We start from the raw sequence: 14855 nt of genomic DNA on the forward strand, positions 1-14855 counted from the left end.
AATGTTGGAGGGGAGTATTCATCACCACGTTTGTGCATTTTCTTCTCGAATGCAATCATGTTATTCTGCAGTTTTCCTGTTCTTGTTATTATCATTAACATAAACCACACATGATAAAAATCTAATGTTTTAAAAAATGAGGATGACATTTATGCAGATATTTGTTTGCAGGCTCATTTAAATAGTAATTTTCACCTGTTTACAAAATAAAGCATTATTTATTTCCTCGACTGGGGAATGTAATGAATTGTTAATTCTAGACTTAACAGCGAGAAAATTTGGCTTGGACAAACCATTTTCCCCAAACATATAACATATATATTATATGTTCATTAAAAATATAATACATAATTGTATATCCTTTTTTTCTGCTTTTTTTCCCTCTATCGGTCACTTTTCACTTGGTTTTTAAATAAAATCAACAATTAGTGACTGTGCACTAGCCATCATTCATATATTTTTTTTACGTAAAGTGCGGAATTTAGAATTATGAATCAAACGAACATGCTCAGCCATTGTACGCTTCAGTTGGTTTGTGATTTTCGTACGTTTACGCTACGAACCAATTGGCCCAAATTCCAACAAATTGCAGATCAAACCAAAATAATTTTTCTCCAAGTCTAGTCAATATTATTTAAAAGCAATATGTTGAGTTTTGGTACAAAGAGAGGCATTTTTTTTATTTTTTTTTAATAAAAACCTATATCACCTCTTGCTAACGGGAACTGCAACTTGTTTTATTCGCAGCTGATAGGAGGAGCATGATAGGAGTTGTAGTTCACAACAGCTGGGATGCTGTTGGTATGCTGGAGGTATGCTAGAAGAAGCTAACATGATTGGGATTGTAGTCTCTGCAGAGTGCCATAGTGGTGCCTGAGATGACCGTGGATGATAGGAATTGTAGTTTAGAGCATCTAATGTGCCGGGGTGACTAAACACATTGAGTTGTGGTTAACTGCAGCTGGAGTGCCTTTCTGCTTTGTTGGAGAGCCAGAGGGAGGAGGATGAACATATTTAAAACCCGTCTAAACTAATATTAGAAACTTGGCTGAGTCTCTGTTCATGTGTGGGAAATGCAGGAGTCAAATAACCATCTGCAGCGAGGGAAGTACAAGCAGAGTTAACGTTATACTATTTGTCTGCCACCAATGACCTTCTAAGTGGCTGCTTTAATACTCAGTAGTATTTACTTGGTCCAGAACACTGCCAGCTGAGGATCCTCATACCTTGCCAGCACTTTCTGCGATTACGACTGACGCTTTCTGTCTGGATGCCGGAAGATATAGGTACAGGCTATGAATGTTTATTGTTTCCCGATAGATTGTATACTCTTTGATTAAATGCTAGTTTCCTGGTGGAATTCATTTTAAAGGATGGTAGTATGACAATCAGCACTTGATGGTATATAGACAACCAGCGGTCCTTCCTAGATCATTTCCTGGTGGTCCTTTAGGAGGTAAGCCGGTGTGGGTGAATGAAGGCGTGTTTACAGAATATACATTAAGCGTATTTATTAAACAGGTGGGCGTTATTCCTCTAGAATGTAAGCTCATTCGAGCAGAGCCCTGAAAACCCTCAGTTCCTGTGCGTCCAACTCATCTTATTTCAAATACTTGTTAGTCCACCTATTGTGCAGTGCAGTGCATGTGTGTCAGTGTTTACATCTGCATGGGTGTCATTGTGTGTGTCTGTATCTGTATGTGTATCATTGTGTGTATCTCTCTGCCTGTGTATTTGCGTGTGTGTCTGTGTACCTGCATGTGTGTCAGTGTGTGTATATCTGTGTATCTGTGTATCCGTATATGTGTCTTCGTATCTGCGTATGTTAGTGTGTGCACCTGTGTATCTGCATGTCTGTACCAGTGTATCTGTGTATCTGTATATGTGTCAGTGTTTCTATCTGTGTCTGTGTATGTCTGTTTATCTGAATGTGTGTTAGTGTGTGTCTGTATCTGCATGTGTGTCTATGTGTATATGTATCTATTTGTATCAGTGTGTGTTTGGCATTGTATATGTATATGTAGCGTTCAAACACCAACATTACATACAGACACACTCCTACATTAAAAGGCAAACACTACACACAAGTAAACCACTGCTTTCAAATGTCAGCAATACATGAAAACACACAACACAACACTAAACCCAAATACACCCCTACAATCCCACACAAATATGACAATGCTACATACAACACTCTAAGGATTGGCAAATAGTAGATCCCCAGCTGGCAAGCATTGTGGGGTTTGTACTACAGATGGGGATTTACCCTTTTGCCATCTTTGAGAAAGGGAGCCTCAATAATTCTTGCACCAGGGCCCTCTCTACTTTAATTCCACCACTCGTTAGCATGCCTAGCATACTGCTTACAGATGACCAATAGCGGCACAGGCCCCACTTAATGTCGCACAAATCCTCCTCTCAGCCAATCTTCCAGGAAAATGGAGTGATGTCATGGGAGTATGATCATGCTGCAAGGAGAACTTGGTGTGGTATTGCAAGCTTTATAGTGCCCAAAGGCCAATTTGTTTTAATATGACTCTATGAGAAGCATGGTATTGGCATAGTGCGGTGATTGCCACACATTCACCATGGCTCCCCAATGCCTCTCTTTGAGAGTTATATGGAGTGACTGCAGAGCGATCACAGCACCGCTGCTGTGCTATAGGAAAGTTTAAAGTTTGGCCTTTAAAACTTTATTTTTTTTGAACAATGGGGGCCTTGAGTCAAAAGAACAAAAGGAACACTCTCATGTTAACAATGTATTTATTTTTTAATTTTAAAGTGCTCCTTTAAATTATGTCTCTGCGTTGCTTGCAAAGATTTCTTGTCCTGTCATCATCCTTCTTAATCTCCTGGCAGAGAGCCGAGTCATCTATGTACTTATGTTCTATGTGTCCAGGAGTCGGTTCATGCGCAGTGAGTTGCTTTATGCATATATTGACCGTCATGACTAAAGATGCATTTTCCTGGCAGCTGTTGTCAGAGAAATAGCAAAGCAAGGAAGTTAATCAGCATTCTGACTTCAGCTGGTTTTTCTATTTTCCGAGCCATAAAGGAGGACACCCTGCCCTCACCTGATATATTTGTAGGTTTGGTAATTATGAGTCGTTCCCCTGCCAAGTGAACCCCCTATCTTCAAGTAGTGGGTTTGCCTAATGGTCCCCTATATCCTCTCCCAGAGTGACTTTGAACACCATAACCATTTTATTTATTTGAAGTGGTCATGGTGCCTGTATGTGTAGAGTTTGACTATGAAACAGTACACCTACAGAGATGAACCCTTCAGCAAGATTAAGTGATGCCAGCCAAGGAGGATTGGGCCGAGGGGAGAACTTGGACTCGGCGATGGAACGGAGATACGTTTTAGTGTTTCTTTTTTTTTTTTTTTTTTTTTTTTTTACATTTTAGGGTGGCAGTCCACCTCTGAAATGGTTGCATTAAATACAAAGCAGTGTTTTATGAAAACACTTTTTATTGGTTGTGCTGATAATTTGTCTTACAAACTGACCTTGTATGAGCCAGATACCAGGTTAATAGTGAGATGTTCTTCTTTATTTCTCCCCATAGTTTTATTTGGATAAATTTCGAAGCAGCCGATGGATTGTTTTTGGGCATTATATTATAGTTTAGTATGCAAAGTAAAATCGCAGTCATTTCATTGCCAGGCTTTTTGACATTAAATTCACCAGCTGATCTAGAAGCCAGCAGGACGCCTGTCTATGCATCTCACTCAGCATGTCTCTGCTATTCCATGGGCTAATGAAGGGAAGCATGGGATACGTTTGGCAGGAGAATTCAGTGACTGACATTCTAGTTTACAGTGAGATCTTTTGCTCCAATATCATCTTAGTAGATAAAATTTATGTTTCTTGTCAAATATTTTTTATTACATTTTTTTAAATGTTTCTGTTTCTGCCACTTTGCCGAAGTTATTTTTTCCTTGATAGCGTTTTCTGAAAAGATATCATATGTGTGCTTGTCATCTATCCACTATGATAGAAAGTATGTCATATTTATTATTTCTCTCCATTTAAAGGGGAGCCATCACTTTTATTATGTTTACTTATCCCATGCATTTAAAAAATATGTGTTTGTGAGGTCTGAAAATAAAACTAAATGTGGAAGCACACACCACTGTATTTACCATTATTTATCACAGGTGCAAGAAATGAGGGGGGTGAGGGCATAGATCACCCTAGGTAATCTGTTAAGGGGGATAAGTGGGATATTATTCCTACTAGTTATGTTATGGTTACATTTGCCAGGGTGAGGAAGGCAATGAGGTGCTGAGAGACCAAAAAATAGTTATATGGTAGACTTAGAGGAAAAATAATTTCTTACACTCGGGCCCTATCTGCATTAGTTCCGCCAAATATTTTTAACACTTTTTGAATATAGAAAACACGTCTGCCTTTCTCCAATCCTCCGGTACGATTCCTGAAAGAAAAGAATCTTAACAGATTAAATACAGAGGTTCACTTGTTTCCACGCTTAGCTCCTTAAGTACTTGTGGATGAATACCGTTAGGCCCTGAAGCTTTGTTTACACTAACTTTCTTTAGCTGGTATAGCACCTTGTCTTGAGTCATCCAATATCAATTTTCCTGCAAGTTTTTTGCAGCAATCATTTGCATATCTTTTGCTATAGGTTCCTCCTTAAAATATTTGAAATTTCTGCCTTTTCCTGGTTTTCATGAACTAACACACCCATTATCTTCAGTGTATCTACACTTAAATGTTTTGGGGTTTGTTTTAGAATTTTTGTGCTTTTAGATTTTTGCGGGTTGGTTTTGCTCTCTTTGGCTATCACTTTTCTAGTTTGGCCCGTCTAATCGCCTTTTTGCATGCATCGGAATGTCTCTGATTTGTCTGATTGAATGGTTTAAATGGGATTTTCTTATTTTTAATTTCTTGGTTTACCTTGCCACATAGCAATGTGGGTTCAATGTGTTTGTTTTAGATATATTATCCAATGATACATACTGAGAAATCTACCTTTCTAATATTTGTTTGAAGATATTCCATTTATCCTTACGGAGTTTATGCTAGTCAATGAGTTGTAAATCTGCCCTAATCTTATTGAAATTAGCCTTTTTAAAATGATATGTTTTAGTATATCCCATGTGCATTTGCTTTTTTGAGTTTATTTGAAAAGACACCATATTGCGATCACTATTTAAGTGTTCTTGCATAGCAAGACCACTTAATGTTATCTCACATATATATTATTATTCTTATTATAGCCAAATTTACCACCCTAACTCCTCCCACAGTTTTTACACTACATAGACAGTAATATACTGAAACGTGCGGATTGTTCCCGATTGGTGTGCTATTACTTTGTGGAACGTTTCGCCGAATGGTTCGCGGAATATCGTCGTTCTTGTGGCGAAATTGGTCCCATAGGAATGAATGTCAAAATTGTCAAAACTAGAGTGGGAGCTGAAAAATCAGGACATGATTTCTAAACTGCCACCACTCCCTCATTTTTAAGCCCACCTACACAAATCGTATATCAAAACGTTCAGCTATCCCTGCTGTCACTAAAAATGGCTAAGCCATAGTCCTGATAGTTTTCAGAATATGACTATTTGTTTGCAACTCACACCGTCCATTGACATTCATTGAAACTCCACTCCAGCCAGCTTAAACTTGAAGGGCAATTTCTAAATTGCGACTGTGCCTCTATGTTTGATACTTCAGAGACATACTATGCATCGGAATGTAGGTATGGGTCTTGTGATTCTCACAATATAAAGCGCTTCGCTGTAGGATTTATAGTTTTTAAAATACGACCGTTTGAAAACGGCAACTGCCAAAATACTCTGACCTGTGCCAGGCTGGAGCAGCAAGTGATGTCATAGACAGGGCCTTTTGTACACCTGCTAATGTTTTTATAAATGTATGTTTTAATGTAACTGTGAAGCACTTTGGGCAACAACATTGCAATTAAATGTGCCTTTTAATAAATAATAACAGTTACTCCGCCCACACCAGTTGTAAACTACTGGTGGAGGCAAGAACACTTCACACAATTTCCCAAGAAATTTTAACTTTTCTAGTTCCCAAATGCTCCCCTACTTGAATGATTGTCCAAAGATCAACATTATTTGTTATGGCCATATCCAGAGCGTCCTTTCTAGTTGGTGCTTGTACCAATTTTGACATGAAGGTGTCATTTAACAGATTCAAAAACCTGATTATCTTTGATGAACTATTAGTCCCTCTATCACAATGCACGTCTGTGTAATTAAAATCTCCTCTAATGAACGTGTTACCCAGATGAGCAGCTTTCCAATGTTGCTCTAACAGCAATTCTCCCCCATCAATATCAACATTAGGTGGTTTATAACATCCCAACCAATAATTGATTTGAGGTGATGTATTAATACTGACAATACATAGAGACACCAGTATATAGAGAGGAGAATAAAACACAATGTTTCAATTTCTCCTTTTTCAAAACAATATGTGCCCCGCTATACTTGGACTATAATGGATTGTGATGTCAATTGCTAAAAAAAAAAAGCACCAATTGCGAAAATACGATAAAATAGTTAATTTTTAATTTTGTATTCAGTTATGTAATTCCCAAGAAGTGACAGTTCCTGTTTAAATATCACCAATGCATGTTGAATAAGGTATTACTTTTATTTGTTCAAACACACCTGAAAAGTAAATATCATCAGACTGCATTTATTATAATTTTTCATCGAATTTTCTAAAAATGGAATCTCCAAACCATGATTCATACTTTCAAGACGCTCAATTGGAGAAGTCATAGAGTTACTCTTGAAAGAGACAATGCTTTTATTTCTAAATGTGGAAATACAATCTTTCAGTTGCCATGTTAATTAGTCTTAATTTAGCAAATTTGCACCTTTCCCTCATACAATTCAGAAAGTTTTATTAAGAGAGTGTCTCGTCCAGGATCTCTTGCAAGACTCATACCCCTAGACCGACAAGATATCTATCTATCTATCTATCTATCTATCTATCTATCTATATATATATATATATCAAATAGCAGTAGTAAACTGTTTGCAACTATAATAATAAAAGCTTTTGATTGAGATGAATTTAAGCATGTACAGTAGCATGTTATGGTTTTTATCCTGAAGAAGAATTAGCTTCTTCTCCTGTTCTTTTATGCCAGTGACCCTCTAACCTCCAGTGCCTCCATCCCACTCCTCGTTTCTCCAGCCCCCTGTGTACTTCCCACCAGACCACCAGGGATCACAGGACCACCACGAATTCCCCTCTCCCTGCCCAAGAGAAGCCAGAGAGAGGGGAATTCTTGGTGGTCCTGTGATCCTGTTTCACCACTACAGCCCGTATCCCACCATTACAGCTCTCATCCCCCCCAACGGCAGACCCTGTCCTCCCACTGCAGCCCCTATACCCCCATTGCAGCCCCTAGATCGTTACCTGGCTCAATATTTTTTAATTATTGTTATCATTATTACAAATACATTTCAACGTTTGTCACTTTAATTCTTTAATTCTCACCACTCTCATCTGGCCCTTGTCGGCCTATGCCTAACAGGAGATGTAGATTGTAGCAGCTGAGGTTACAAGGACTAACAATCCTTGTTGTTGCTGCATAGTTGACACTCTGCACTGTGATCCCCCTGTGCTAGGGTAGAAGTGCATTCTCTTTGCATACCATGTGCAGCTGCCCAGTTTAAATGACAGCTATTTTGGTTCCAGCCCCCATCACTCATTCCTTGGCCTCCTCAATTCTTACGGTTACCATCTTCTCTGGGACCACAGAGGCATTTGTCTCTACTTTTGCTTGCTCACCTTCCATTCATTTGCAGGGTTTCCTACATACATACCTTTCCCCTGAGCGCTGGTTGATGGCATGGTGTACTCATATATCCGGAAATAGACTCAATGTGCTGAGTTACTACACCGGAAGATTATTGTGAATTATTCATCTCATCGCACTTCTAAGCTATCTCCAGTCTTGCTATTGCTAACACAGCACAAAGCATCGTGATGCTACGTCAGTGATCACTTATTAAGGCCATTTTTTCTAATGAAACATAATATGTTCTGGTAGATGAATATAACATTGTTTGTAGCATTAACTAGATTAATAGAACACGGGTAGACCACAGGTACCGCACCAGGTCAAGCTTGGCTGCAACCATCATCACTTATTCTGCAAATTACTGGCACACGCTGTCTGAAGATCATGTGAGGTCTAATTCAACAGCAGTTTAATTCATGTTCCAATGATCTGGGACAATTATTTAATTATTATTTATTTTACTTGTCATTATTATTATTATTATTATTTATTTTTCACTTGCCAATGCCTTTCATCTTTCAGTTGTTTAATGGGAAATTAAGACCTTTGATTTTGCTTTTATACTTGGAACTTTATTAAATCCAAATATATTTTAACATTTATCAAATCTACCCTTATTTTCTTAGAGGTATATTCATGTAAGGCCTTATCTAACCTTATATGGGGGGGGGGGGAGAGGGGAGGAGGAGGAGGAAAGGAGAGAGAGAGAGAGTTTGTTGATCCTATAGAAATGATGAATTTTATTGGGTTGTTTAACAGCACTGATGCGGACAAGGTTTTCGAAAATGTGGAAAATTACAAACCTCTACTATCATCATCAATCCGACGCTGAAGTACGTGAAACAAAAAAAAAACATATTTCTAAGCAGAGGCCTGTTATGTACAGTTACTCTACTGAAAGATGATTAATGACAGTGTTTCTTTAATTGTTACACATACTGTTACTAAGGCAACCAATAAAAATAATTAACATGTCCTTGAAAAGGAAATTGCTCAGCAACCATTTCAGATGAGCTATCGTCTATATATAGAATAACAGGTTTTTATTTAAACTAAACCGGGCCATTTTATTTGTGTAGGTACCATATTTTAGAAAGTGCCATGTTGTCCTGAATTAGCCTCTGTTCCAATGTGTAATCCTAGCCTTACAATGGGTGAGCATGTTGGGAGGTATTCAACAACTAGAGTTCAACAGTTTGAGGAAATCCATCTCCCCGTCCCAAAATTCAGATGTATTGTTAACGTGCATAAATGTGTATCCTAGTGCAACGGTTCCCAAAAGAGAGAGAGGATAATAAGTCACCCTTACATTTTTTATTCATCCTTTATCCTTTACATAGGAAGATATCTCTTTAATAGAGAGATATACATGACTCTAGCCAAATTCACTTATTAGGCCCCTATGGGTTCCCACTTTACTAAAGTCCTTGTCAGAAGAAATGCCATCAAATTGCCAACCTAGATCAATTTATTCAAACTTTCTGATTTTAACGTGGAACCTGCATGTTCCCTGCCAAACTTTGGCCCTAAATAGTTAACTTTCCAAAGGTGTTAAAGATGTGTGGTACCCACTCCCCATAATGATGAAACAATAGATATCTTGGTTATAAAACCAGCAATGTTCTACAAGGTATGATAAGTGTGTCGTGTTAATAATCATTATCTTATGACTCATATTACATTTTAGTCACAATGGGTTTTGTGAATGATGCATGTGACTGCAGGGTAGGTGTGTGTACTATTATGTGTTACATGTTACATCATACATCCTAAGTGTCCCTGTTTAGGAGTGACGGTCCCTATTTTGGGCCCAAATCCTTCTGTCCCTCTTTTCTATCCTAATGTCCCTCTTTTCTAGGAGCCCCATATTATTGGTGGGTCTGAGTGTATAACAGAGTTCCACAGCAATAATACCCCCAGTAATCTGTCTTTAAACTACAATAAATGTGTTTAGAAATCAATCTGTGTTAATAAAATACATTGTTCTAGTTTCAAATTACATTTTTTTAGTTGCATAAATTGTTATTAGTAAGTGATCTAAAAATTCTCAAAACAGCCCCACTCCTGGTCACCCCCTACCTAAAATTAACGTGTGCCTCTTTGTCAATTTGAAATGTTTGGAAGTAGGCATTGGGTGGAATTGCATTTCAGATCATCTGTAGTATGAGGTGACACGTTAAGAATTGTAAGAGACATTCTTTATTGCTGCAGTGGTCCTGGTGTGAATAGGTGTGCTCGCTAGTCAGAAAATGGCAATTTTACATTGACATGGGTTTCTCTAGCTATCAGTTGAACCCTGAATCTATCTAATTTGTCAGTCAGTAGTAAGAGGGCAGGAGATGCTGGGAGAAGGCACCTATGGATGTTCATTTCCAGTGCATTAACCCCTTAAGGACACATGACATGTGTGACATGTCATGATTCCCTTTTATTCCAGAAGTTTGGTCCTTAAGGGGTTAAACCACCTACCCGGCCACTTGGCTGCAAGGAAAGAGGAGACCTAACCACATAGTAAAACACACAAAATGTATATTGAGTTTACCACAATTAAATAAAATAAGCTAAAAAAAAAAAACCTGTGAATGTTGTATTCCTTATAAAGCATTCAGTAGCACGAATGACATGCAGAATCTTCAGAAACACCGTTTGGTTCAGTGATTTGCAGTTAAACATACGTGGGTGAGGGAATGAGGATCATTTAACCAGCATACTCTAGAATAGTTCCCGATGTGTGAGTCACACACGGTGGCAGGCTATAATTGTCACGACACACCTGTGGAATGCTTATTGCCGTAAAGGGCAATTATGCCAAAGCTGCATTCGTAGTTTACAAGCCACGAATGTGTGTATGACATGGACAGGAGACTAATGAGTGTGCATTTTTAACAGCGCGTAGAAGATGTCGCAAATTTCCTGCTCTTTGACAATTTAAAGGATACTTGAAGCACCATAAAAACTTAAGATTGTATTCACTGAACCCCGAAATTTAATGGATATAAAACTAAAATGGAAAACGTGGGATAAAGTTACCAACTTGTATGTATTTGGTGAGTTGGAGAATTATTCCAAATCAGGATTTTTTCAGGCTTAAATTATGAAATTCAGTTCTCATGTCAATATATTTGAGTATTTAGTGAATAAAGCATAGGTTATGATTGAAATTCAGAACATTTTACAATTCAGTTGTCTCTTAAAAACAAATAAAATCATGATAAGTTTTGTTTTTTTTCTTAGAATTTTTTTTTTAGAATTCCTGATTATTGATGGCCTTTACCTTTCTAAAATAAGCCTTGATTGTAGATAGTCTTTACCATTCTTACATACTCACAGGCAAGCCTTAAAATATATTCCAATGGTTAAACATGTATTGATGGCTTTTTAATGCATTGTTTCAAAAAGCAATTCTCGAATTTCAAATCTGAAGTTTCGGTGATAAAATGCCACAAGTGACCATGAATTATTTAAAAGGCACATTTAATTATTTAATTCACTTTATATTGTCTTAACATACTGACACTCTATGATGTGCCTTTGTAGGAAATCTAAAGATTAATTTGTCTGATAAAATGAAGGGAATATGGGAAATGACAACTCCTTGTGAATGTACAGGACGAATGTAAATGCAACTGGAATGTAAATAAATTCAGCTTCGTACTGTGTTACTGATTCAATAAATCCTGGAGAAATAATTGCACTCGTGTTTTTTTTTAATCACATTTCCAAGATTTACTTTACATTTCCACATTTACTTTTTGTTTTAAATATATTGGAATAACGAGAGAGCGATAGAGAGAGAGAGAGAGAGAGAGAGAAAGAGAGAGTTCTATGTCATCCATAAATTACCAAAACCCTTAATTTTTCTTACTTTTTATATTTCATTCTTATGTTTACATTTTTGTTTACATGCACTTACCCGTAATGACAAAGCTAAAATCAGATTTTTGAAAACTTTACAAATGTATTAAGTAGAATAAAAGGAAATATCTCCTTGATCTGAGTATTTATACTCTTTGCGATGACACTCTAACTCAGATGCCTCTTATTTCTTGGGATCACCTTTGAGATGTTTCTACACTGTAATTGGAGTCTACATGTGGCAGATTGAAATGACTGGGCATGATTTGAAAATGCACACACATCTATACAAGGTATCACAGCTGTAAATGTATGTCAGAGCAAATACCAAGCCATTACTGCTGATATTGTTTTACTTGACATACCAACAAGTCAACTTGTAATTTTAATGTATGGATGTTGTTACTTATGGCTCATCCCTTTTGTCTATCAAGTTCAAACAGAGAGCATTCTTTGTGGCTGTGACGGACCGCCTGGCACCCCAACTGGGTACCTCCGTCAATCGCTGCTTCCTAGTAATCCTTGAGTACCATAAGCACCGCACTGGGCACCATTACCTCTGTAAACCCCACAAACTGACGCTGCTTGGTTGGGTCTCGCTGTCCTCCACCCACCCTGGACCCAAGACCAGGATCCAGCTTCCAGTGGGTAGACCTCTCCTAGTCCAGAAAGCAAAGCAGGATGCTCTTACAAGAGCAATCATTGTAAGCCAAGGGAGTATAGTGTTTATAGCAATCCCCAGAGTGAATATAGCTCTCCAATCCCCCAAACATGAGCCTACATGAGCCTAGACTTCATGAAGGGTAAAACAAATCTGTTTAATGGCAGCTACAACTGGCCTTATATGCAGGTCCCCTTGCAAGGGACACTCCCCCCTGGACCTGAGAGCAGACTACAGTAAAAACATATACACGATTACATTGGCTCTCAGGTCCAGGACACTCCCATACAAAATAGGTCAATACCTCTCCTGTGCCTGGGAGATAATTGAGTCAGCACTGTATTAAACTCAATTATCTCCAGGCACAGAATACATACATTTTTACAAAACCCCCAAAATACCTTTAAACACACAAAATCCCCACAAATGTTACATCCCCTGATAGTCCCTATCTGGGTGACCAACATATCCAAAAGTCACCCAGATTGATTCAGGGGTTCAGGAATTTCCTGGAAGTCATAATTCGACCGACCGATCGCCCGCATGGTCCCATGCCCAAAACAGAGAATCAGGGCTTGCGGTCGGTCTAGTTCGGTAGTTTTAAAATGGACAAACTACTGAACATAGTCCATAGTCTTACCCTGAATCTTGTTCCCCTTGTTCGTGGGAATGTTTTCACCGAACAGTGTCTTTCTAAGTGCTATAAAGCCAAACACAGGTGATCATGGAAGTCCAGCGGTGTTCGGGAGTTTCAGTGTCCGAAAATAGTTCCATGAACTCGACGACCAAACTCCGCTGCCTGTTTTCATACGACCTCGTGGTCGTCCATAGGAATTGCTGCCACCCAGACGAACACTTGGAACACTGTGGTGGAAACTGCTACAAAGTAGCAATTAGGCTTAACAAGCTCCAGGGTGGTCTCCGGTTCGTGCAGCTCTTCACATCTGAACCAAATATAAAATCCCACAAACCAAGTCTATTCACATAGTTTTTTAAAGGGCCCATAGTCTTTTGGTAAGAGGCTGGCCAGCAGGCCCCTCCAAGCACCCATGACGAGGTTCAGTTTGTCACAGTGGCAATGAGTAGTACCCCCTACCCCCTTTTCATTGTTTGCATCCTCTCCCTTATTATATAATTTTCAATAAAAGACCATGAGGTTAAAGGAACTGCCCACAGAGCTCAGAGACAAGATTGTAGAGGCAAAAAATTGGTTGCATTGAAGGTTTCCAAGAGCACAGTGACCTGGATAATTCCTTAATGCAAGGAGTTTAGACTTTTCCTAGAGCTGGCCACCTGACCAAACTGAGCAATAAGTAGAATGGTAGAAAGGCCTTGGTAAGATAGTTGAACACGAACCAGATGATCACACTGGGTGAGCTTTTGAGGACATGTGTGAAGTTTTGGAGAAACGTGCAGAAGGAGAACCATCACTGCAACACTCCACTGACCTGGACCTTATGGAGGACTGGCCAGACAATAGCCTCTCCTCACTGCAAGACAAATGAAAGTCTATTTGCCATTTTTAAAATAGATTCTGAAGGATCGCTTGTCTGATGAAAGGAACATTAAACTGTATGACCTCAATTCGAAGCATCATGTCTGGAGGAAACCAGGCACCGCTCATCACCTGCACAATATCATTCAAACAGTGAAGCATGGTGATTGTAAAATCATGCTTTAGAGGCGTTTATAAGCAACAGGGACATGGAGACTGGTCAGGCTTCAGGGAGAGCTGAATGCAGCAAATTACAGAGATATCCTTAATGAAAACCTTGTCCACGGCTCTCAGACTGGGCTAAAGGATCACCTTCCAATAGGACAATGACCCTAAGATCACAGCCAAGACAATCCAAGAGTGGCTTAGGGGCAACTATGTGAATGTCCTCGAGTGGACCAGTCAGAACCTGGTCTTGAACCCAATCCAACATCTCTGAAGAGACCTGAACATTGTTGTCCACTGACTGCCTCCATCCTGATGGAGCTTGAGAGGATCTGCAGAGGGTAATATCATAAACTACCCAAATGCAGGTGTGCAAATTTGCCACATGATCCCCCCTTGAGGCTGTAATTGCTGCCAAAGGTGCTTCAAGTAAGTACTGAGTTAATCCTTATGTCAGTTGTGATATTTGATTATTTTTTTTGTTTAATGTAGTTGTAATGGTGTAAAAAAAAAATATTGTTTTTTTTGCTTTGTCATTATGGTGTACTGAGTGTTGATTGATACGAAAAAAAAATAATTGAAACAATTAAATGAAACAAAATGATGGGGTCTGAATACTTTATGAATTCATTGTATATATGATAAATACAAGTTGTGCAATTTTGATAAATGCTTTTTAACACATTGTGTGCGCATAATAATTGAGGAAAGATTGTGGAGTCCCACTTTAATTCCAAAGAGAGCTTGATAAAGTCAAAGTTGTAAATCAGGGAACCAAATAATTCGATTATGAGCATATCTGATTGGCCATGTGAATATTTCATGTCAGTGGTAACTTAATGAAGCTCTGAGATAACTGTA

At 38.6% G+C, this 14855-nt stretch overlaps 1 protein-coding gene across 1 annotated transcript in view; it reads left to right on the forward strand.

The window, feature by feature from the left end:
* The first annotated feature begins 1109 nt into the window (after positions 1-1109).
* The window catches only part of ABLIM2 (actin binding LIM protein family member 2), a 127031-nt gene continuing 113285 nt past the window's right edge, over positions 1110-14855 (forward strand). The window contains exon 1 of the mRNA XM_063457740.1: positions 1110-1286. Within this exon, the coding sequence (XP_063313810.1) occupies positions 1271-1286 (16 nt within the window). The 5' untranslated portion in view covers positions 1110-1270. The remainder of the gene's footprint in view (positions 1287-14855) is intronic.

This window comes from Pelobates fuscus, chromosome 6 (assembly GCF_036172605.1).
Source record: "Pelobates fuscus isolate aPelFus1 chromosome 6, aPelFus1.pri, whole genome shotgun sequence".
Lineage (NCBI taxonomy): Eukaryota > Metazoa > Chordata > Amphibia > Anura > Pelobatidae > Pelobates > Pelobates fuscus.